Source organism: Thamnophis elegans, chromosome 2, assembly GCF_009769535.1.
Source record: "Thamnophis elegans isolate rThaEle1 chromosome 2, rThaEle1.pri, whole genome shotgun sequence".
Taxonomy (NCBI): Eukaryota; Metazoa; Chordata; class Lepidosauria; order Squamata; family Colubridae; genus Thamnophis; species Thamnophis elegans.
The window spans coordinates 49031519-49056288 of record NC_045542.1 but is presented as its reverse complement, the minus strand read 5'-3'; the positions used below and the strand labels follow the sequence as shown (position 1 = coordinate 49056288).

Genomic DNA, 24770 nt, shown 5'->3' with positions numbered 1-24770 from the left:
ATTCTCTATGGTCTCTCAGCTTTGGGTTTCCCCACCTCCCACCCCGCCTTTGCTTAGGGAGTCAATGCTGAGCCCATTTAAGGGAAGTGACGTCTCGGGAGGAAAGCGCCGAAGAGTCGTGGAAAGAAAGCCCATGGCTTTCTCGAGACAGGAAGTGACGTTTGATCAGTAACACACGGAAGTGCGGGGGTGCGCGCGCGGGGTAGATCTGGGCGGTGGCGGGCGGCGTTTGTCACCGGCGGCGGTAGCAGAGCACTAGGAGCGCGCGCAGAGAACGCACGTGCTGGGTAGGTTCCCTTTGCTTCGGTGGAGGGTTGGGCCGAGCCGGTGCCTGTGTCCGACGGATTTTTTTTTTCCGCCCCCCCCGGTCCTGTTCCATCAGCCTTTCTGGTTGGCGCCTCCGCACTTGCCTGTGCCTCTGCTCGATTTTCCCTGCAGGAGATTCGCATGCTAACCTAACCAGGCTTGCGCTGCAGACTATATCCGTGCCTTCAAACCTGTGGGTCCGGTGGCTCTCGGTAACCTTCCGAAACGTCCCTCGCTTTCGGTTTGTAGAACGCCGTGAATAGCTGAGCTTCCGCTCCGCCCGATTTGGACTTTGGATCTGTAACTTTCTTGGAGCATTTTTTCTCTCTCAGTTCATTCTCACTGCTGGGGCCACTCATGGCTTCTCTCCTAGCATTCCATGCGCTAGTTAAATGCTCGATGTAGGTCACTATCAATACTGAAGGATTATGGCACCCATTTTTATCTCTTCTTTAACGATTATTTTCTCTGAATTCCGTTGGATGATTTCTTTGTGGCTTTATTTGTTCAAATTAATTTAATTATGGTTTACTCAAGTAGTTCAGTTTTCGGGCTTTATCCAAAACTGTCACATAAGTAGGTGAATTAGAATTCTGCAGTCTGCCGACCTTAAATATAGTCGGTTAATTTGTAGTTCAGGTTATCATGAACACTATTTCTTTTATCTTACTGGTAACCAAAGGATACATAGCTCACGATAAATGTAGTTAGAGTTTCATTACTTGGATCTATTACTGGTAGTCCTTGTTTAGCAACTACAATTGGAACAATTTGGTTGTTAAGTGAAACAGTGGCTAAATGAAATTGTGACTGATTTTTATCTTTCAGTTTTCTTTTGCTTTACAGACCTGTGAAGGTCCTAAATAAAATAAAAAACTTTGTAACCAGTCCATGCATCATGGTTACTAAATAAGGGCTACCTGTGTCATTGCACCATTGAACCATGGATGTATGCGCATATGTTGCTACCTGTTAACAATTATAACCCTCTCAAAGTGATAAAAACACATTTAGCTATAAAGGATTCAAAATATATTGCTAGTTGTAACTTTCTGCATTCATCTTTCACATATGCTTTATTTTTGAACAGCTGTAAAGTCTACAGTAACTATTGTATTATTTTGTTATGAAGAGGTTGATGATTTTTAATGAAGTTTTCATAGTGCCTCTTGAAAGAAAATTGTACGAAAATAAGATAGGCTACATGGATTAAGCTTAGTTTTAACTAGCACATATCTAAATATCAAATTAAGAAAAGGGAACTTTGGCATGAACAAGATATATCACAATTGCCCATATATTTTCATGTTTCTAGAGTTAAAACAAATACATTTCAGAGTGATTGCCAGTCAGGCAAATAAATACCCCCTTTTAAAGAAAAAATGTGTGATTCATTATTACAGAAACACTGAAATGCAGTTACTACTTTTACCTATTCTGTTTGTCATCAGTTACCAGAAGGGGAAAAATTAGAGCTGAGTAATTATTAAATGGTTTTATTATGAAGGATAATAATAATTTCTGAGCTTTTTAGGGAGTGAGAAAAGCCTTGTGGAATTTTAATGACCAATAAATTTTAATTATTAGTTTTATCTGGGACCAGAGAATTAATAAGTTATATTGCTGCCTGCTCAGTAACTATGTGAATCTGTTGAGCTTTTTATCTAGCATCATGAATACATTTAGGTAGTTCTTTTGGCAAACTTGGAAGCCTACAGGCATCAATTATTACCATATTGGCATACTGTTGTTTATAGATTAAGCTGGAGGCTTTTCAGAAAACTGGCTGTAATGTTAACAATTAACATACACAGGTTATGACTGGAATATTATGCAGAATAAGTGAACTAATAATATGCTGTCCATCTATTGTTCATGAAGTTTATCAAAAATATTTAAAATTCACTAAAGAGAAGAACAATAATAAACAGCTATTCTTGGATTTAATATTATGATATCTACATTAAAAGTAATTTACAGTAATATACTTCAGGGTTTTTGTTGCTTTTGCCATGAGAAGAATGTTATCTTTTGGCATTAGATTTAATGGTGCAAATAAAAATCAAATCACTTAAAGGAACTTGTGGTCTGTTCTGGTTTCCATGTAGAGCTAAGATGGCAAGTGGGTACTTTTACACATTGCCTACAATGATGGTGATAATTTGTTGTAAGATCTACTACTGTGTTTCCCCAAAAATAAGACAGGGTCTTATTTTCTTTTGACTCCCGAAACAAGCGCTTGGACTTATTTTCAGGGAGGTCTTATTATTTTTGAGGTGCAGGAAGCGGTGAGCGTGGTCACCTCATGGCTGCTGCTGTGTTGCAATATTTTCAGTGGAGGGCTTATTTTAAAGCATGTGCTCAAAAGCCCGATTGGGCCTATTATCCGGGGAGGTCTTATCTTGGGGGAAACAGGGTAGTAGCAGAGATGATGAATGTGGGCGAGATTCTGTCTTGACAAGCTGCTTGTATGCTAGTGCATATGAATCTTTTGACAAATTTTAGGCCTGAAAACAAAACAAAGCCTGAATGCAAAGCACCTGAAGGAGTGTTTTGTCCTATCCTCATTGATTGGCAGTAATGAGGATAGAAATGTATGTGCCATTCTTCTAGGCACACAGCAACCATATCCCCATCCCTTCTCAGTTAATTTGAGTACTCTTTGGGCAAAGCTGTTCATCCTGTGCTTTATTTAGAGGAACAGACATCTGCCCAGTCTTGATGTTGGTGAAAGACTGCAGAGATAAATGTGATGGGGCAAAAGCCTGGTTCTTGACTTAACCGTTCTTCTTTGAAAAAGAATGAAAATGATGAAACACTTCCTGATTAGAAAACAATGCTAATGAAGAGATGGTGTTACTATTTTGTCATGTTGTGGAAATACATTAGTTGCTCTTGAGTATGATGTGAAGTACAGCCTAGCATAGTTCAGATAGGAGATTTTAGATAATTGTGATTTAGATATTTGAGAGAAAGGGATTGCATTGGGTCAATATAAAAGATGCCATTGACATTAACTATCACTGTGCCAATTGGTCTACCAAATTGCCTGATTGTGATTTTCTTCATCTGCTAGTGTTGTGCCACCTTTCTGTAAAGATTGTTGTTTCCTTCCAGCATTCAATATTGCAAGCACACAACTCTTACTACTACTGTTGTTAATTTTATTTATATTGTATTTTTGTTTATATTATTTGATTTTGTATTTATTTGATTTGCACATCTCATCTAAGCAACTCTGAGTGGATCATAATTTTTAGCCCAGTACTTTCTGGCTGAGAACTTCCTGATACTTGCAGTTAGCAGTATACCCTGTTTCCCTGAAAATACGACCATCCTGGATGATAAGCCCAATTGGGCTTTTGAGCGCATGCGGTAATATAAGCCCTCGCTGAAAATATTTAAATGCGTGCGCAGCCGGCCCCTGCCATTTCCTCTGGTTACTTGCTGCGCAAACAACACAAGGTGAGGTGAGGATGGAGGGGGGGGAAGGGAGGGGGGAACATGCCCCACGTACCCCACATGCCCTTACCTAATGGCCACTCCCACAACCCTAGCCACCACGCCTCTTCTCTCATGCTAATGGCCGTCACAAAAAGAGCAGCAGGCCCAGCGTCGCGCCTCGCTGCCACAGCAGCACAACACAACAGCAGCCATGAGGTGACCACGCTCGCCACCTCCGGCACCTCAAAAATAATAAGACCTCCCCAAAAATAAGGCCAAGCATTATTTCGGGGGTCAAAAGAAAATAAGACCCTATCTTATTTTTGGGGAACAACGGTAAAAGAGAACATTCCTGAAATGACTTGTTTTTACTCTTGTCAATATTTACCGCAATGTTTCCACTGGATTATGGAACCAGTTTGGATAATGAAACGTCTGCAAGAAAACAACCAAGCTGAGCACCAAAGACCCCCTCATATTTCCAATTCATTGACTGGAATTCAAGTGAATTAATGGTTGAATGTTGAGAACCATTTGTGTAAGAAGCTTCTAGTTTCTCTGCTGCAAATTTTCCTAGTAGCAAAGCCCTCAGACTTACATCACTGAATGTTTTCCCCTCAGGGTTATAATCGGATTAAGTTTATTTCTTTTTTCTGAGAAAAAGTTTTTGAGAGTTTGCTTCCATTTGGCTTCTTTTGTTTTAGAGGTCTCCAAAGAGTTGAGGCATATTGGAAGAACTGAAATTAATAGAAAATATGTTTAAACAAGATTGATTAGGGCAAGCTACAAATACGTTGCTCAGGTTTTCTCCATTGCCACAGTGATCAAGGAGTGGATCCTCGGTGTTAGTTGAGGACAAGAGTTAGAAGAACTTACACTATTTTACACTCTATAAAAATATTTCCAATTAACAAGAAAATCATTTATTGCTGCCCAGAATATAAAGTGATGCTTATTTAAAATGGAGACACCATTTTTAGAGATTCATGGTCCACAGGCCAACTTTCTTGCGTTACACAGTTGTTAAAGATATAACCCCCAAATAATTTCCTAATCTACATTTGGAACCCCTTTAAATCTTTAAATTCAACTTCAGCTGTGAGATTCTATCCTCTTCTTTGGGGGGGGGGTTGTTATATTTTTAACAGCTGTATTAATGTTGAAACATTTCCAATTGGCTCTTCTGTAGCTTTATTTAGGACAATATATGCTTGTGTTCCTAAAAGACCTGTTAGTCTATATTGGTTCTTGAAGCACATTCTTAGTATATCTAGAACCCATTACAGTCATCCTTTTCTGAGTCCTCTTCCTCGTCCTGTCTCTTCTCCTATTCTAAGAGACACTTACTGATCAAGCCAGAAAGGAAACATAGTATTAGATAACTGGATTGTGCATCCAGGGACCAGAAGTTACTGTATTTACGGCATTTAGCATTTATACTGTTTTAATAAAGATTGCAAATTCAAGCTAATTATGAACATTTTTCTCTTTAAAACATCTTGGTTTTTTTTAAACAAGTTTTTTATTTTATTTTAATACAAAAATATCTTGGTTTTTAATAAACATTAGTTTGGGAAGTTCTTTGTGCAACATAACACCTCTTCTGCATTTGGCTTATTTAAGATTGTACCCTCTTAAATAAGCCAACTGAGATAAATATCACAGTTGAGTTATTTAAGAGAGAATCTTGCTATATCTCTTGTCTTAATGCCATCCAGATTTATTTTTCCTTTCCCTCAATTTTAAATTAGTTTTTTTTTTTAACCTTGTTACTTGACAGTAATTTTTTGGAAATTCAGAGACTTGCAAATTATATTGTATAACTTGTTGGCTTAATAAAAGTATAGCAATATGTATCTATATAAACATGCCGTTCTTTTTGTCAATTTCATTGTAGTTCAAGTTTTCAAATGGAGAAAGAAATGTATGAAGAATACTGTCATATATTGTGATTTATACTTCCCACAGATACATATCTGCAAACTGGACATACTCCATCTGGGTTCTACTGCATGCATGTATCATACTTTAGTCTTTTCCGTGCTGCAGTACAATGACTTCCCTCGCTGAATAGGCTAACCATATTTTGGAATATTCAAACTACTGGCATTTCCAATCTGACTCTTTTTCTGTGCAAACATCCTAGTTTGTTTGACTTTAGGGCTTCTTGAAAACCTTGAACAATGGGAAATAACTTTTCCAGAGGAAGGGAGGGAGTGGTCATGTGTGGGTATTCTCAAAGCCTGATTGCTCCAAAGACTGAGAGCAAACCCTTTAATACTGGTGCCTTCCAATCCTGGTCCAGTTTCCTCTCAGTCTTTCTTGGTCCAAGTACTGTTGAGAATATTCCATAGGTAGGCTTTGTTTTATTGCGATCTGGCTTTCTATTTGGCTTAATTGGGCACTTTTAAATTCTGCAAATTCTAAATCCTCATTGCTGTGGCCCCAAGGGACAGTCCTCTGCCTCGGGCGGTTGGGGAGGGTCCTGTGGGGCATCCAGCCTCCCCCCCACCGGCCTGGAGCCTCAGCCCTATCCCCGAGATTGTGGGGGTGCCAGCTCCAGGTGCAGCTTCTGGAAAGGCAGCTTGCCTTTCCCGGTGTGAGAGAGCAATTTTCGGCGCCTCGGCACACATGAGCTGCCGCAGATCTGGGCGGTTGCCGTGTGTCTCCGAAGTTACTGGCTTTGCGAGGGGAGTTTGGGGGCGAGGAATGCATGCCGGTGGGCTGTGTGGCTCCCCCGTTCTTATTTAGAGCGGCGGCAGCTTCTAGGAGCGGAGTTGAGTTGCGGGTGCTTGTTTTGGCCCCTCGCCTCCGCACGGAGTTCCGGTGGCCATTTTGGCTGCCGCCACGTGCGTGAGGCCCTTGCCTCATTCTACGGCCAATTGCGTGATTCAGCTGGGGGCAATTTTGGCCTAGCCCCCCCACTCCACCCAGCAGGCCCAGGTCCCGGTGGGGCCTACAGAGGGAAGGGACAGAGGGACTTCTCCTTCGTCGGACACGTGAGTGGGGCATGGAGGAGGGGTCGGATCTTCCCCAGGGCCAGGTGGAAGGCCCGATGGGGGTGTGGAGGCTTTAGTGCAGGGATCCGAGGGGGTTCCCCTTTCTAGGCCTAGCATGGTTCAGCGCCCATCTAGGGCCTCCACCAGGGAGGAGGCCAGAAGGCATAAGGCCATTGAAAAGACTTGCTAGGGCAGAGAGGCAGGCCAAGGCCACTGGGCCTAATTCCAGGGACAGATCCAGGTCTCCAATCAGGCCTTTTTCTGGGCTTTCCTCCCCTAGGGGTTTCAGCCCTTCTTCTCCCTCTGCCTCTCCTGACAGGGCCCTCTCCTCTTCTAGGCAGAGGGGGTCCCCCTCTCCCTCTCCTTCTCCAGGTTACACGGGGAGGGGTGGTGTAGACCCTTTGGAGGGTACTTCTAGAGGCCCTTGCTCCTCTCGCAGGTTGGCTCCCCTGAAGCCTAGCTCTTCTTATGGGGATGTGGAAGATTTGGAGCATTTACCAGAAGGTATCAAAAGGCTTGTTTCTGCTGCCATTTCGCGGGGCATTGCCCAGAGGGATAAGGGCTCCTTTTCTTCTAGGCATGGGGGCCTGGGCAGGGCCCAACTTCGTGCTTTCTCTCCTTCCATGGTTAGTGAAGCTTCGATCATGTGGGGGAGAACCTCCAGGACATGGGTTTCTCGGATGATGAGAATGCGGGTCTCTCAGATGAGCCATCTTCTGCAGGCCTCTTTGTCCCAGCCATGTTCAAGATTCTATTGAGCAAGGCAAGGAAGACCACCAAGGTGGGGACTGGGGACCCTTCGGTGCCCCCACCTAGGGATCCTGACATAGCTATGTTTTCTGCCACGGCCACGAACAAGGAGGAGATTCCGGCTCCTCCCCTGTTTATGGAGGTCCTGACCAACCAGTGGGCACATCCCTCCAATTTCTCGACTCCTGGGAGCAATGACCGCCGGCACTATAACGTGGAGCAGGCTTTTGCTCAGGCTGTTCAGTTGCCAGCCATTGACAACCCGGTGGCAGGCCTGGTCTCCTCCTCTCCAATGGTATCTGGCGATGCGGCGGATAAATTGAAGCCAGAGGATAAGCGAGCTGAACTTACCTTGAGGAAGAATTTTAATGCCACTGCATGGGCTATCAAGTCCGCGGCCTCGGCTTCTACGGTCATGTGGCTTAAGCAACTCCAGGAGCGCATTTCCACCCAGGACAAGCGGCTTCACCAGGATCTACTCAAGATCATGGTAGCCTCCCAGTTTTCGGCTAATGCGACCCTGGACACGGTCAAGTTTGTGTCCAGTGCCTTGGCCACTTTGGTCACGTCTCGCAGGCTCTTATGGCTGCACCACTGGCAGATGGATAACAAGGCCAAGTGGAATTTGGCTGCCGCTTCGTTCAAGAGGCCTAATCTCTTGGGGGGGGGGGGGCTCGACCCCATTCTGGTCATGAATAAAGACATAAAGAAGGTACTGCCATCTAACACTAAGAAGCCGGAAACTAGGTCTCAGCCTTACCGTAGGCAGCAGTATAGAGCTTCAGGTTATGACTATAACCAGCGTTTTTCTTCTTTCTGCTCTGACAGGCAGTTTCCCAGGTTGTCCTTTCAGGACAGAAACCGTTTCCAGCACCAGTCCAGACGGCCCTTTCGTGGGGGAGGCAGCCATTCCTACTGCAGAGGGAAGTGACTCGAATCCGAGTCGTCCCATCGGCAGCCGCCTTTCCCTCTATGCGGAGGTCTCAGGTTCGAATTTCTCTCCACCCCTCCAAATCTCTTCAGGTTGTTTCCTCCGTCCCGGAGCCTGGAGCACCACCGCCTGATGGATCAGGCCATCGCCCACCTTCTCTAATTCAGGCGGTGGAGGCAGTTCCTCTAGGGGAATGGGGCCTGGGCCACTACTCCAACCTGTTCGTGGTTCCGGGGAACTCAGGGGGCTGGAGGGCAATTCTGGTCCTCAAACGTCTGAACCGTTTTCTGGTGTACAGGCAATTCAAAATGTCCTCCCTCAAATCTATCCTTCAGGGCATCAGAAAGGGGGACTTCTTGGCCTCAGTGGATCTCACAGAGGCTTATCTTCATGTCCCAATTCTGGCCGGCCGTCGCAGGTTCCTGAGGTTCTCACACGGGAACCGTCGCTACCAATACAGGGCTCTTCCCTTCGGGCTGGCCTCGGCTCCCTGGGCCTTCACGAAGGTTCTGGCGGCCCTGGCAGCTCATCTGCACTCCATCCCAGTGAGACTCCAATGTTATTTAGACGATGTCTTGGTTCAGGCGGGGTTTCTTCCTCAGGCCGTTTCGGGTCTTCAGCTCACCATCCAGAGTCTTCAGAGCCTAGGTTCTCGGTGAACTTCCCCAAGAGTCACCTTTCCCCTTCCACGCACATTCTTCACCTGGGGACAGTCATAGACTCTGTGTCGGGGGTAGTGCGTCTGTCCCAGGAGTGTCAGAGCAGCCTGCGTCAACTGGCAGAAAGCGTTCGTGGAAGTCAGTTTCGATCCTCACTCTATCTCAGTTATTGGGCAAGATGGTTTCTTGCGTCGGGATAGTCTCGTGGGCCAGACTTCATCTTCTGCCTCTCCAGTGGGAACTCATTCCTTTTTAGAGGGGGTGATTGAGCACTTCTCTTCGGACCCTCCGCCTCTCGGTGGGCGTCCGGGTCTCGCTGGGGTGGTGGCTGTCCCCGGCCGTTCAGCAGGGCTGCTGCTTCTGGGAACCAGACAGGGTGACTGTCACCACGGGACGCGAGTCTGTTCGGGTGGGGGGCCCTGGTGGGTTCCCGGATGAATTAGGGCAGGTGGTTGATCTCTGATCTCCGCCACAACATCAATTGGTTGGACCCTGGCTCTGCGACACTTTCAGACCTCGGTGGAGGGGCGTCATGTGCTTCTCCTGACGGACAATGTGGCCACCAAGGCCCACATCAATCGTCAGGGGGGGACCCACTCTCGGGCTCTCTGGCTGGAGGCTCTGAGACTGGGCGCCTGGGCAGAGAGGCGCCTGTTGTCCTTGGTGTTGGACATCTCCGGGTTCTCCAACGTCCAGGCGGATTGGCTGAGTTTGGCAACTCTGGACAATGGCGAGTGACAACTCCATCCGTCGTTGTTTCAGAGGATCTGTCAGAGGTTCGGCACTCCTCTGGTGGATCTGTTCGCCTCGCCTGCGAACTCACAACTACCCCAGTTTTTTACCTGTTTCCAGTCCAGATCTGTGGAGGGCACGGACACCCTCTGGAGCAGGTGGCCCTCGGGCCTTCTGTATGCGTTTCCTCCCATTCCCCTCGTTCCGGGGACCATCCAGAAGGTGGTAGCGGAGAAGGCTCTAGTCATTGTGGTGGCCCCTTATTGGTCCAGAAGGCCTTGGTTCGCGGACCTAGTCCAGCTGTCGGTGGCTCCTCCATGGAGGATTCCGCGGGAGGAGGTGGTCTTGCAGCAGGGGGTCCTGCTGCACCCGAAGCCCCAGTGGCTCCATTTGACCGCCTGGCTCTTGGCCGGCGGCTACTATGGGGGGCTAACCTGTCCTCCAGGGTCATTCGTACCATCTAGGCGTCTCGGCATCCTTCAACGACCCGCATCTACAATTCCATCTGGGCGGCCTTTGTCTGGTGGTGTTCTCCTCTTGGCATTTCTCCCGACAGGGCCACTATTCCCAACATCTTGGACTTCCTGCAAAAGGGCCTTGATGTCGGGCTTTCACAGAATACGTTGCGCCGCCACATGGCGGCTTTGTCTTCGGTCCTGGGGGGGTTGGGGGTCTTCTTCTCTCTCCCATATTCCCCTGATCAAGCGTTTCTGAAGGGGGCGGCTAATCTCAGGCTTCCCCCCATCTACAGGTTCCCCACGTGGGATCTTCCCCTGGTCCTCAGGACTTTGACGGGGCCCCCATTCGATTCTCTCCGGTCTGTTCATCTACGGTTCTTGTCTCTGAAAGTGGCTTTCCTGGTGGCGGTTACCTCTGCCCGGCGTATTTCAGAGTTAGGGCCCTCTCTTCCAGGGACGACCTTTGCCATTTTCACCAGGACAGGATGTTGCTTCACCTTGATCCTACCTTCATCCCGAAGGTGAACACTCCCTTTTGTAGGGCTCAGGAGATCGTCCTGTCCGACTTTTGCCCGGGCCCGTCCAGTGATAGGGAGCGGCTCTGGCATCGGTTGGACGTGTGCCGTGCTCTGCGGATCTACCTCCGGCGGACAGAGGGGGTCCGTAGGTTGGAGGCCTTGTTTGTTTAGTTTCAGCCGGGAATGCTAGGTTCTAGGGTGTCCTTGGCCACCATTGGCCATTGGCTGTGTCAGGCCATTGCGGAGGCCTACGGAGCGGCTGGTCGTCTGGCCCTGTCGGGCATCACGGCCCATTCTACTACGAGTGCCGCGACCACAGTGGTGTGGGCCACGAGGGCCCCGTTTGAGGACATTTGTCATGTGGCCACTTGGGCTTCTCCGATGCTTTTCATCCGACATTATTGTCTGAATGCCTTCACTTCGGCAGGCGCGTCCTTTGGTCGGAGGGTCTTGCAGAAAGTGGCGGCTGATGCTCCCCTTGGGCCTTAGTGATTTCTTGTTCTCCCTCCCTGGGACTAAAGCTTGGGTATGTACCACACGTGACCACTCCCTCCCTTCCTTTGGAAAAAGAATGTTGGTCTTACCTGAATGTGTCTTTTAAGAGGAAGGGAGGGAGTGGTCATGGCCCACCCTGGGGTTTTCTTTCGGGGCCAAGGGGAGGGCCCGGGTGGTCCCTGGGGGTTTGGTTGTTGTTGTTGTTTTGTTGTTTCAGTTCTGCCGTTCGCCTTCGAGGAAACTGGGCCAGGATTGGAAGGCACCAGTATTTAAGAGTTTGCTCTCAGTCTTTGGACCAATCAGTCTTTGAGAATACCCACACGTGACCACTCCCTCCCTTCCTCTTAAAAAACACGTTCAGGTAAGACCAACGTTCTTTCTCTTTGAGTTCTTTTTTCTTGCCATAATATCTACTTTGTACTACTTTAAAGATATTGGGAATTCAATTTTGCAAGAATTGGCAGCTTTATTCTTCATTTACTTTTACTAAGTTTAAAGAGATGAAAAATGAAAATAGTCCTGGAGTCCTTTCCAAGCTGTTTCTTAGTACTTCTCTTCTTGTGAGTTTTCTGGGTAGGGCACCTGAGATTGTAATTTAAATGAGTCTGCACTATTCAGCTACACCTGGAAATTACAGATAAAAGGCTTTTGTTCCTTCTAGGCATTTTTATTCCACTGAACATAGTAAATGAGGAGGAGGAAGAAGTTCAGGTGTTCTGGCAAACTATTTCTATCACAGCCTTTCTCTTTTAATGTGGGCATGGTATCTATGATCTGATGATCTAAGAGGCAGGAGTCTGATTGGTTGTCAGGAGTCCCAATCTGATTGGTTGTCAGGAGTCCCAATGTGACCCCAGGAGTCACATTGCCTTTATTGATTGTGTACAGATCCTTGTGCCTCTCTGCTTATTCTTGACACTATTAAGGCAACATTGGTTCCTGCAAATATCCATATGTTTCTAGAAGAAAAGCAGCTGTAAATCCTTCCAAGATGGCTCTTTCTCCTTTATTGTGGAGTCAGGTTCTCCCTGGGAAGTTTGGCCATCAAAATAGCTTATCACATTTCAGCAGTCATTAGAGGAGGGGTGTCAAACTTGTGACAACATGTTGTCATGTGACGTATCACAACTTTTCCTCTTCGCTAAAATGGGGGTGGGCGTGGCTAGCGCATGACGCATCTGGCCTGCCTGCCATGAGTTTGACACCCCTGCATTAGAGTATTAGCTTTTGGGCCTAAGGAATGTTAGAATAAAATATGCCATTGCATATTTATAATGTTCCTCTTACTGTTCACCTACTATGTTGACCCTACTGCATGCTGTTCATGTGTCTTAACAGTTCTTTCTTCTGTGTTAAGGTCATACTAAGCTCCTAGGCTGTCTCAAAAGTTGTGAGATCTTCATCATGAAGTAATTTTTTAAGCATAATTTGCATATAGATCCCAAGATGGGGCTCAGAGATAGGTGATTACTGTATATATTCCATACATAAATATATGAAATTTTCACAAAGCTGTAGGTCTGCAAAATCTATGTATATCCTTGATATAGCTTTTAGAAGAGTTGATACAGAAAGAGCATTGGTGTGAATTTTGCAGTTGAAGCTTGAGTATCAAAGTATAGTATATGTGGAGTAAGAACTACATTATCTTTTGGCCAGCTTAAGGCTTCCTTTCCTCTTCGCTGAATTGCAAATGGAACAGGAACAGAAGCTTTTCAGCCTTAACTTAGGCAGGAAAGCAATTGAGTTGTACCACTAGTAGCAAATCTTCAGTAATGTTAAAGGCATGTGGACCCACCCTTGGGATAGGAGCCAACTTCCCGACTTGAAGGGAGGGAGGGTGTGCTGCTTGCAGTGATGCAAGGCTCAGTTACATCATTTTATACTCTTAGTCACGACAGCCGGTTTCTCTGCCTTATGAATGCTACTGCTGTCTGGAGCATTTCTTCAGGGCTCCCTTCTTACAGGTGAAGACTTGATAAGGACTGCGTGGCTTAGGATTTTGAGTAGCCTTTCAGATAGCAGAGGTGCTTCCTTGATACTGCGTCAAACTTTCATGTCAGCAAAACCATAGTTTCTGTAGTTCTTCAAGTAGTCTTTCTTGTTGCTGTTTCAAAGACAGTTTGCTGCACAATAGTCAGAAGATGCTGCGCATAGTGCCCTCTTTACAGGTAATGGTGCTCTAAGATAGATGGGCTTTCCTTAGCTTGGATACAAAAAGCATTAAAGAGTAGAATATACTGTGTCTGTTTTTTCCTTGGAATGGACAACTTGGCTGAGTTGATTAATCTAAAGAAATGCATCTCTGATGTGGTTTTAAATCTACCAGCTTCCTTTCCCACAGGAAAGAGGCTATTCCTTTCCATTGTCTGAGGAAACCCCCACCCTTTGTCTAGTTTCCTCATTCTCTATCCTGTAAATAAAAGGTGAGAGGGCCTAACATATCCCAGCATTTTTGCTTAATACTAAATTGTAGTAGAAAACTTTTTTTAAAAAAAAATCTTCTCGGTAGTATATTACGCATGCGTGATGCTCATAAGGGGTGACCAGCATATGGTTTGCATAGTGTCATAACTAATCCTTTCGGAGAACACTAACAAGAATAAATGGCTGAAATAACCTTTAAAGAGCCTTGTGTTTGTGGAAAAACTGGGACCTAGGGACCCCCCCTTGAAAAAGCCAGGTATGAAAGGTGTGGAGGCGGCTGCCAAATTGTAGATATGTGATGAGAGAGTGGTTACTGCTGTTAGACTCAAGTCCCCATTTTGCCTGGATGAGATAATTGAATTCTGTGTCACCAGCCTGTCTGTCCCACTTTTGGGAAGATCAAGGGCTCTTCAGGGGAAACTACAGATCTGTTTTGTTTGACTAATTGCACTTTCTCATTTATAGATGATGCAGTGCTTCGTATTTGAATGCACACTATATATTTCTTCTTTTTCCTCGCACATATGTGCCAGTCGTTCTCTACTATAGGGGACGGTGCTCATCTCTTTCAAAGCCAAAGAGCCAGCGCTGTCAGAAGACATCTCCATGGTTATGTGGCCAACATGACTAAACGCTGAAGGCGCACGGAACACTCTTACCTTCCCACCAAATGTGGTTCCTATTTTTCTACTTGCATTTTTACATGTTTTCAAACCGCTAGGTTGGCAGAAGCTGAGAAAAGTAATGGGAGCTCACTCCGTTACGCGGCACTAGGGATTTGAACCGCCAACTTTTCTGATCGACAAGCTCAGTGTCTTCGCCACTGAGCCACCGTGTCTCTTAACCTTAGTATCCTTGATCCTTAGTGCAGTGCATTTCTACCTCAAACTATCTGATTAACAAGAGCAGAAAAGTCTTTTTTTAAGGTTTACACATACTGCATGTAAATTGCCACATTTGAGAGTGTTCAATTGTATACTATCCAAGTATAATATGTGGGATTGCTGCCTCTTCCAATGAGCTTCCTGTGTTAAGCCAATTCGGGTGAAACATTGATTTATGGCTAATCTGGCTTTCTAATGTTTCCAGGACTGGGGTAAATGCTAGACACCAGAGCTTTACATACAGAAGCACATCTATGGACTGTAGCTCTAATATAGCTTTACATTGTCCTAGATTCAGTCCTCAGCATCTCCAGTCTCTCACCTGAAACCGTGGAGAGCTGCTCATCATCAGTTTGCAACTGCATTCCTGAGGATGTGTCCTTTGGCCTTGTTCCCATAGTTCTCAGACTTCTCAGTGTGACCATTTTTGGCTGAGAATTGTAATACGTTAAAATTTTAAGTGCATCAGTACTCTGAGTTTGTAGTTTACTGTCCCTGTTCCTATGAATACTTGAATGGAGCCCTTCTGCTTTGACACTCGCAAAAAAAAAAATATTGTTTTACTGCTTTTTAAAAATGTAAGTTGGCATACTGCTTTACTTACAGAAATGTTTCTGGTCCCAGATAAGCTCCCTAAGATTCTTCGAGGTTAAAAATGGATACTGTAACTACAATGTTGTGTTGGAAGTATGCCTACCTGCTTGAGGAAGAATAGGATTCAGATATGTAAAAAACATTTTGGAGGAGGATGATGATAATGAAGTGTACCTGCACTAGGTTGCCTAATAATTTGGTATTCAGGGAATTCCATATATGCTCTGGCAGCCATATTGTGAACAGACAAGTTCCTCATGGCAGCCATTTTGTGGAATCACACATAACTAGCTCTCAAAATTTTACTTTTGCTCATAAGAGTACAGAAGTTGCTTCTCCCTAATTTAAAAGGATTGTTTTAGCATCACTTCATTACTTTCTCTTTGTAATATTCTGAGGCAAAGCATCTGGCATTATTTCAACTTATGGATCCGCCCTACCTCACCTTGTTCTCTTCACTGTGCGATACAAATATGTGTGTACTTTAGGAGAAGCAGGTTCACATCCAGGCAGTTCAGTGTGTCACAAATGCAAATTACTCTTTGACTTGGTTCCAGTACCTGCTACGTTTCTGATGGCACAACTTTCTTTTTCTGATCTTTGCATATTTGCCACATAGAGTCTGAGAAACAGATGTAAAAGGAAGTAGTGAAAGCTACTCTTGCATGTTTTATGTGCTTAACAGGAGACTTGAAAATGTGTGAAATAATTTGCTCAGATTATACCAGGGGTGGGTTCCTGCTAGTTCTAACCTCTTCTATAGAAGAGGTTCCACAAATCTACAGTGCTGTTTAGAACCGGTTCCAGCTCCCTCCCCCCGCCCATCCGCCCATCATCAAGATGAAGAACGAGAGGAGGAATTCTGGGAATTGAAGTCCACAAGTCTTAAAGCTGTCAACACCCCAGGTTTTTTTTTTCCCTAAAGCGTTAGGGGTGCAAGGGTCTTGTAACTTGACAGCTTTAAGACTTGCGTGCTTCAAATGCCAGTTTCTGAGCCAACATTTTGGTTGCTAAGCAAGAGCGTTGTTAAGTGAGCTTCACCACATTTTACAAGTTGGCCACACCCACCCAGTCACATGACTGCCAAGCCACTCCCACTCAGTCACATGGCTAGCAAGCCACTGCCACCCGGTCACATAGCCAGCAAGCCACTCCCACAAAGCAGGCCACACCTACATAAGAGGTTCTAAAAAAAATTGAAACCCACCACTGGATTATACGCACTATCTGTGGTTAGTTTTGCCACCTCTTCATTGGTTTTTTTTTAATTAATTGTTTAGAAAGTTATTGGAAATTGATTTACTGCTCCTTCCCCCAAATGAAAGAGCTATTTAAGTTGGTCTTGGCATTCTGCAATTGTCTGCATTGGGCATGTCCAATCCAAGCTTCCAAAGAGGAAGCTTGTGACTTTGCAGTTTTGTGGGGTGATTAGCTTACATGGGATACTACTTGCCAGAAGTAAACTAATTTACAGGTAATCCTCACTTTATGACCACAATTGAGGCCAAAATTTATGTTGCTAAGGAAAAATTTGTTAAGTGAGTTTTGCCCCATTTTATCACCTTTTTTGCCCCAGTTGTTAAGCGAATCACTGCAGTTATTAAATTGGCAACATGGGGGCTAGTGGGAAACATTGCCATTACTGCTAGTGAGTTCCAGGAAGACAAATTCGTCCATTGTTGTTAAATGAATCTGGCTTCCCCATTGACTTTGCTTGTCAGAAGGTTACAAAAGGGGATCACATGACCCCTGGATACTGTAACCATCATAAATATGAATCAGTTGCCAATGTACATGGTCATGGGGATGCCACAGTGGTAAGTGTGAAGTCACTTTTTTCAGTGTCTTTGTAACTTTGAACAATCACTAAATGAACTGCTGTAAGTTGAAGACTACTTCTATTACACTGGAGGCTAGAAGGCAGTAGTAGACATTGCTTAATTGAGTTTCCTTTGAAGGATAGAATATGTATCCTACATGAAAACCTTATTCCTGGAGGACAAAGTTCAGATGCTATGCTCTTTCTCTTGAAGGCAGTGCTTCAGGTAGCAATCTGCTTTCTGCTTCCCAAAGAGGAATCTGAATCTTGACTATTTAAACCAAACAGCGAGGGTTAGTTTTTAAAACTTTGTAAGCCAATATTTGCCAGATGAAAAGCAAATAAAACTATTGCGGCCTGCAAGATACTTACTAATGTCCTTGTGTACGTCCCTCAGACATAGGTCAGAGTTGCAGAGATGGCTGAGCAAGAGCCTACCCCTGAGCAGCTGGCCCAGATTGCAGCTGAAAATGAGGAAGACGAGCACTCTGTCAACTACAAGCCCCCGGCTCAAAAGAGCATCCAGGAAATCCAGGATCTGGACAAAGATGATGAAAGTCTACGCAAGTATAAGGAAGCCCTACTGGGAAACGTTGCCATCACTGCTGGTGAGTTCCTGGAAGACACGTTCTTTTATTGAGTGTGCATGAGCACTAGAAGGGAGAGCTTTGGACTCCTGACTTAGCCTCAGAAACCAGAATGTTCCATAAAGGCTATTTTCTTACCCTCATCATCCGGCTGGGGATATGGAACCCAGCTGGCCTCTTCCAAGTATTGGATACTTTTATGTTCCTGGCTGTCCTTGGGTTCATATACTACTCTTTAACTGCAATACGGTATGTAGCGCATCAAATTAAGTGAACCTAGCAAACTAATTTATATGCTATGGTGAACTCAGAAAATTGAGGTTGTATAATAAGCCACAATCAAGGAAACTTTGGTTTGCCATAGTGGTTTCAAACTTGTGAGCTGCACGAAGCCCTCATTTTATATGATCTGACAACAATATTTAGAAGAAAGAGTTAGCCCTGTGGGTCGTGTCCTTTCTGCTAGCTGTGGTATACATGTCCATTTCAGAGAGCGTAACAAATGGAGGAGATCGCTTATGACTCCAGGAAAGTTTCAGAGTGCCTGGCTAAGATCGGCAATCTGCTTTTCTACTGTGGGCTGTCACTCTGCTGCAGTATGAAATGAGTGAGGCATTTTCTGTTGCTCTGCTCTTTCTGCAAGTTGGCACCCTTGTTTTTCCATCATTCTTATCTCCGTCTCCTCCATATGCTTTGCCAGATGACTGGAAAAGTTCTGAAAGGCTGGCATTCACCAGTTGCATTGTGAATCCTAAGACAAGGGTTGTCAGGCTAAGAAGAAAACATGACTAATAAGCCTTCAAACATCTGGAGTGTATCAGATTGGGGGAGATTTGCATAAGCATTCGCAGTTGCAGTGCCGTGGGCTAGAAAGCTCCTAAAACAAGACCAGCGTTTCTAGTCATACACTTTTGTTGCAATGAAGGCAGAGAAGGTTTGATGTTTTATCTGAGATATGTTTTCTCTTCCATTGCAGACCCTTCTAGTCCAAATGTGGTGGTAACAAAACTGACTTTGGTTTGTGCAACTGCTCCTGGGCCCTTGGAGTTGAATCTGAGAGGTAAATAGGTTGGATTTTAAAAAAACGATATTTGGGGGATCTTAAAAGGCAGATACATTTATGATGTACAATTTTCTGGATAACTTCATTAGATGTATAAAACAAACTTTAGTCTAGTATATCAATAAATTGTTAAATCACGAGGATGCCCCAAGTTGCTTAGTCTGTTGCAGCACAAAAAGCCAATAAGGATAGCTATTCTTCTGGAAATTACATTTTATCTATTCTGTAAAGCCCAAGCTCTTCTTTTTGGTCCTGCCAGTAAGACCTTCTTTGCAGGGGGGACCCGTCACATTCCCTGCCTCCCCACTTTAATTGGGAAAACTTGGTCCTTCAGATAACCTGGTCCCATGTAGAGCTTTGAAGTGAGAACCAGCCCCTGGAATTGGACCCAGAAGCAAATTAACAGCCAATCCAGTTCCCACAGGAACAGAGGGGACTATCAGTATGCTGTCTAACTTTCCAATGCCACCTCTATGGGGACAAAAAGTGTTGCTACAAATAATTATAATTGAGACAAATGTTTTGCTTTATTGCATGTCACTTTCTGTTTAGTTTCCCATCTGGTTCATATTGGTGCCCATGAACAGCATGTTACTGTTCAGTAACATGAATAGCATGTTACTGACTTAAAGTTCACTCCCATGGTGATTACAAGCAGGCTTTCAAACTAATATCGCACGTAGAAGTGACTGCACAGCTTGCTTGTCAGATTTGCATCTCTTGGAAAAAGTAATTCCTATTTTCTCCTTTCAGGTGAGTTGGAGAGTTTCAAGAAGCAATCATTTGTGCTGAAGGAGGGTGTAGAGTACCGGATAAAAATCTCTTTTCAGGTAAGATCTCCTTTTGAATGATTCTAGTGCCTATGAGAATGGTCAGTCTGGGAATAATTCAGCATATAGTTTTGAGGGAAGGCATTTGGTCAAAAGGTGTGTATTAATTTTATATATTCTTGCTCATTATAGGTAAAGAGAGAGATTGTTTCAGGGCTCAAGTACATTCAACATACATTCAGGAAAGGAGTAAAAAGTAAGTGTCTGTTCTATTCTTTTTTTTTAATAATAATTTTTATTAGTTTTATTACAGAAAAAAACACAAAAAGAAAAGCATCATCTTTCATTACATCTTGTAGAAAGCGTATCCATTGGTCAAAAGTACATTTCGTGCGTTCTGTCCACAATCACATATATTCCATTCAGTTTAAATTGTATATGTTAAAAATTTATATATTTTACTATCACCATACCACAATTTTCATTTAAGATTTCAAAAACACAGCCATCTGCTGGCATTTTTTTCCCTTCCCCCAGTTCCAGTCAATATGCCATATCTTTATAGCTTTATAACATATTCCAAGAAAAAAAAAAGTCAATTAGTAGGACATCTAATATTTCCTCTCTCTAACATATCTTTGTTATTATTATAGTTAACTAAGGGTTAATTACATTTTTCTCTCCTCTTCTCTTCACAAACGCAAAAAGCAACAATCTCTAAACAACAATCTATTAATATGTGTTAACAAAATGACCATTTAAAATCTAAGACAATCTAAAGAGAAAAGAAAAAATATTGACATTTCTAGTTAATAATCACCAGAATATATGTTAACCTATTTACTATTTGCTATTTACGTCACATCACCTTTTATTCTAATCCAAATTATTTATAGCTTCATAACAGGGTCTAAAACACAAATTTATAGGTTTTATCTTTCCACCAAATCTCAGTTGCAATTTGTGGCCTGGTTATTTATCCTAATTAAGGTTATCCTTTCATTGTTAATATCATGATATATTACATGTTAGTGACTAAACATTCAATAATAATCTATAAGAGTCTACAAAATACTAAAATCCCTACTTATTAACCATCAAAAATTAACTAATTTTTATCATCAATTGACATTATCAGCCAGTGTCTTTCCAGTAGTAAAATAGACCTTTCTCTCTCGCCAGCAGTTGTGTCATTTCTATTATTAGAATCTTTTCAGAGTTTAACATTTCTTGCCGCACTCTGTAGCTTAAGGGATCTCTCACGTAGTTTCGTTGCTCTTTAATTGTTATTGAGGAAGCCTTAACTTTGGTTATCAAACTTGTTTTTGGATATATTTGTCTTCTTAGTTCCATCTTTTTCACTCTTTTTTTCCCTCCTGCATCTTGAAATTGAAAGAAAGGCTCCGAGTTGTCAAAAACACTTTTTCAGCTTCCCTTCTTTTCACTTTCGCTCATATTTAGTCCATTGATGGATTCATCTGACATCTTATCTTTATTTTCCATGTTTCCATTCTCTTCTTTAATCTCTGGGGCTCCAACCCCCTTCTCTTTAACTGTAGCACCCCATAAACTGTCCCATTTCTTGTCAAATCTCTTAAGTCCTTCTGCAATATTTTGAAGTCCAGCCAGGATGTTTTGGATTATTAAATTTTCTTCCTCAGAATATTGATCCACTTTTTCAAAGTGCAAAGAAATATAAAGGAAAAAAAATAGGAAAGGGAATCTGACATTCTAGCTTGTCAAAATTTTAGGAAATGTGTCTGTATTTATTTTGAATCTTAAACACCAATTCTTTCAAAGTTTTTAAAGTAGAAGGGTTTTTATTCTTGCTTGCCTTTTCCTTCTCTTGCCAAAATATTTACCAGAAGCACTAACAAAACAAGTTTCGTGCTTTCAGTCTTATCAAGTTTTAAAAGCGAATTCCAAACTCTTCCATTGCAAAGTCAGTGAAACCAAGTGAAGCAGAACAAAGGATACATTATATCCAAAACAGAAATGAACTTCAGACTTTGGCTTCCAGGTGGCAGATTCAATAATTAGGCAATTGTGGTTTTTTTTTTTGTTTTTTTTTACTTTCCCTTAAGTATCTTTCATATAATTTTAACCAATAGAAGGAAAAATTTGTTGAAGTAAGAAAAGAAGTTTAATTTAGCCAACAAAAACAAATTAGGGTAGTAAAAAGGAAAAAATAGAAAAAAAAGATCAGTCCATAGACTACAAGCAGGGAGACAGGAAATGTTGCAATTACTTCAATCCACAAAACATCATTATTAACTAGAGCAGGAAATTTTCTAGTAGCAGTCCAATAGGTGTCAAAATCGCCGCTTTATTCTTACTTTGGGGACTAGATGTTATTATTTTTTTAAGAAAAAAAGTTTCTTAACATGGATCTTCTGAAAGTAAAAAAAGAAAATAAAACCTCACCAGATGGAACGCTTTCGCTTCGTCTCTTCCTTCAGAGCCGTCTCCGACTATGCCAGCCTGGGGGCTGCCTGTTTGTCCTCAGTTGGAAGCGCTACCCTTGGGTCAAACAAGGACTTTGCGATGTCTCTGTGACCAGCAAGGCTTTGGCTTCCCTGTCACCGTCTCTTCGGGACGGTTTAGGTCCTACCGGACCGTCCAAAGACAAAAGTTTCATCGACGGACCCAGACTATCGGGTCCATGCGATGTGTCGTCGTGACACTGGCTCCTCCCTCTCCTGTCTGTTCTAATTTTTATGCTGTACTTGAGGAGAAGTAGCACTCCTCCCAAGAGGAGTGCCTAGCCTAGGTTGAAAGGAGCTGCAAAGTAGAGTCGAAACTTGGTATTTGCCTAATGGAAAGGAAATTAATTCATTTTTGAATGGCAGACCAAAACAGATGGAATAACAAAAGAACATACAACCCTCAACTACTTTGGGTGGCTTTTGGTCTTTCTTCAATTGATCCTTCAATTAAAGATGCATTGACACCTTTTCTTCAGTGTGATGATCCATTGATACTGCTGTTCTCTCTGAGCTGAATCTGTTTCAGCCAATTAGAACAAGATGATGGAACAGTTACTATAAAAAGAAGGAAAACACTTTCATTTTCCCTTCTGCTGATTGACAAAAATAAGGGCACCTTCAATCCATCTGGGAGTCAGTCTGGAAATGGCTACGCTTTCTGAGTCACGTTTCTATATTGGAACCCCCAAAGACAGAGTTCGGAACCAGAAATGTTTAAAGTTTATTAAGAATCCACAATAGCCGAGCAAAATGTCAATGAGTGTAGACTTACAGATAAGAATTAGATTTCAGAAGTAGGGTGAACGATGGATGGGCATATCCAAAAATGGATATTAAGACTTCAGAATAAAGTTGGATTTGAAAGAAATCTAGACACTTGAGCACATAGAAAAATAAAACTCAGTTCTGGTGCTGCTCTTGTTTTAGGTAGCAGAGATTTGTTTATATGATAGCTGTCAGTGCATTTTGATCTTGTCTCTATAGCTCACACTGCCCAGCATCCAATGACACTTTTAATTCTTGCCATTCATGCCTTACAACTGTTTTTCTCTTTCCAGTTGACAAGACTGACTATATGGTTGGAAGCTACGGGCCACGGGCTGAGGAATACGAGTTCCTAACCCCCCTGGAGGAAGCCCCTAAGGGCATGCTGGCCCGGGGCACTTACAACATCCGATCTAAATTCACAGATGATGATAAGACGGACCATCTTTCCTGGGAGTGGAACCTGACTATCAAGAAGGAGTGGAAAGATTAGCCTTCTCAATGCCAAGTCCCAAGAGTTGTTCAGACAGTGGCTACAGTAGAAATCCCTCCCTGCACCAACGTGCTGGCATTGGACAACCTCCCCTTTCCCATTTTTAGCTCAACAAGAAGATCTTTTTTGGCTCAATGCCCTGTAATGTATTTCCTCCTGAGAATCAATAACAATGACCAAACCTGCCTTGTGCCTCCCAAGCGAAGAGGCAGAAGTGCTTCTTATCCCTCTCTGGCCTTGAGTAAGAGGTCTGCTGCTGTCCCATTTCAATACATTTCAGGCAGATGGTAAAGGGGAAGCAAGCAACATTTCTGTCTGTAGGGGAAAGGATTGGGAGGAAACCCCCCTCCCCCCTTGCCGTCTCTGAGCAAAGGGTGAGGTGCCAAGAAGTCATCATTCCATGCAGGCTGGAAACAGTTGGGGCAGCAGGCACTTGCCAGGCTTAGTCATGTTCATGACCTACATTTTCTCTCTGGGGGATGTGGGTTGCCTTTCCATTTGTGATACTTTTCCTGTAACCATGATGCCTTAATGTTTGTAACATAACATGCATCCTCCAGGGAGGGGCCCAACCTTCTTACCCCTTTTTATATGTTTCCTGGTCCCATTCATGTATTTCCCTCCTTCTAGTTTCCATCTTCTAGGCAGGTAAGCCTCCTCCTGAATTCACATCTTGGGCGGCTCACAGTAATATCCTTCTGGGCTCTCTGTGCCCAGAGAAGCCATTGCATCTGATTTAGGGAGAGGTGACCTGTTGGTAGGTGCAGACATTTAGTAGTATCATTGCCATTTCTCTGTTCTGTCACTCCAACTGGGTGCAGAGCACTAAAGTCCCAGGGTAGCATCCAATTTTTAGGGCATTTTCCTAGCTGAGCTGTCCCTCACCTGATCTGAACAAAGAGCTTGTTATGGACAAATATTCAAGAGCAGAGAATGCCTTATGTGTCTGGTCTGCCTTTGAAATCATGTGCCTGGCCTGTCAGTATTTATTATTGCCTTGATTAGATTATTTTTCTTCATGGTGCCCAAACAGTCCCAACTGTCCCCAGCAAAATACCATTAATCTGGCAGTCAGAAGTAGAGAACCTGCAGAGCTTCTCCTCTGCTTGCCAGGTGGGTGGGTGCCAGCTTAACCACCTTGCTCAGCTGGCTATTGAGTCCCAAAGTTGTACTAAAACTGGGACCAAGTGAATGTGTGCGTGATTCCTTCGCTGCTCTCTCTCTGCCCCAATTCCTCTCTCCTAAGCCTTTCTTAGAGAAGATTTTTGTTAAATTTATTTGAGTATATATCTTATATCTGGATTAACAGATTTGAAATCATTGGCTTCCCCTTTTCTGACTGTAAAATAAAATCATGAAACTGATTGTTTTGCTCTGTCCTTTTTCGATTCCTTGCAATGGTCTTACAAATTTATTTTAAAAAATTTAAAGAATAAATGAGTACACACAAGAAAAGAAAATGAAAAAAGACAGTATGGGAAATAAAAAAATCAGCAAACAATATTTACAATTGATTTTAAATTTATTATTTCATTAATTGGATATATAAAGCTAAATTTGCATCATCTTGAGAAAGAATTGCAAAAATAA

The 24770-nt window shown here is 43.4% G+C and overlaps 1 protein-coding gene across 1 annotated transcript; it reads left to right on the top strand.

The window, feature by feature from the left end:
• Positions 1-158: 158 nt before the first annotated feature.
• ARHGDIA (Rho GDP dissociation inhibitor alpha) lies at positions 159-24544 on the top strand. Its single transcript, XM_032212359.1, has 6 exons — positions 159-287; positions 17414-17624; positions 18580-18663; positions 19420-19496; positions 19629-19692; positions 22981-24544. Exons 2-6 carry the CDS (start codon positions 17435-17437, stop codon positions 23178-23180), a joined length of 615 nt encoding a protein of 204 aa, XP_032068250.1. The 5' UTR covers positions 159-287; positions 17414-17434; the 3' UTR covers positions 23181-24544.
• Positions 24545-24770: the final 226 nt, after the last annotated feature.

Excerpts from the sequence above, each read along its gene's own strand:
- ARHGDIA (XM_032212359.1), top strand. The coding sequence starts at position 17,435 with ATGGCTGAGCAAGAGCCTACCCCTGAGCAGCTGGCCCAGATTGCAGCT. Across the intron at positions 19,497-19,628 it reads GGATAAAAATCTCTTTTCAG|GTAAAGAGAGAGATTGTTTC; the intron begins GTAAGATCTCCT and ends TGCTCATTATAG. Across the intron at positions 19,693-22,980 it reads ATTCAGGAAAGGAGTAAAAA|TTGACAAGACTGACTATATG; the intron begins GTAAGTGTCTGT and ends TTCTCTTTCCAG.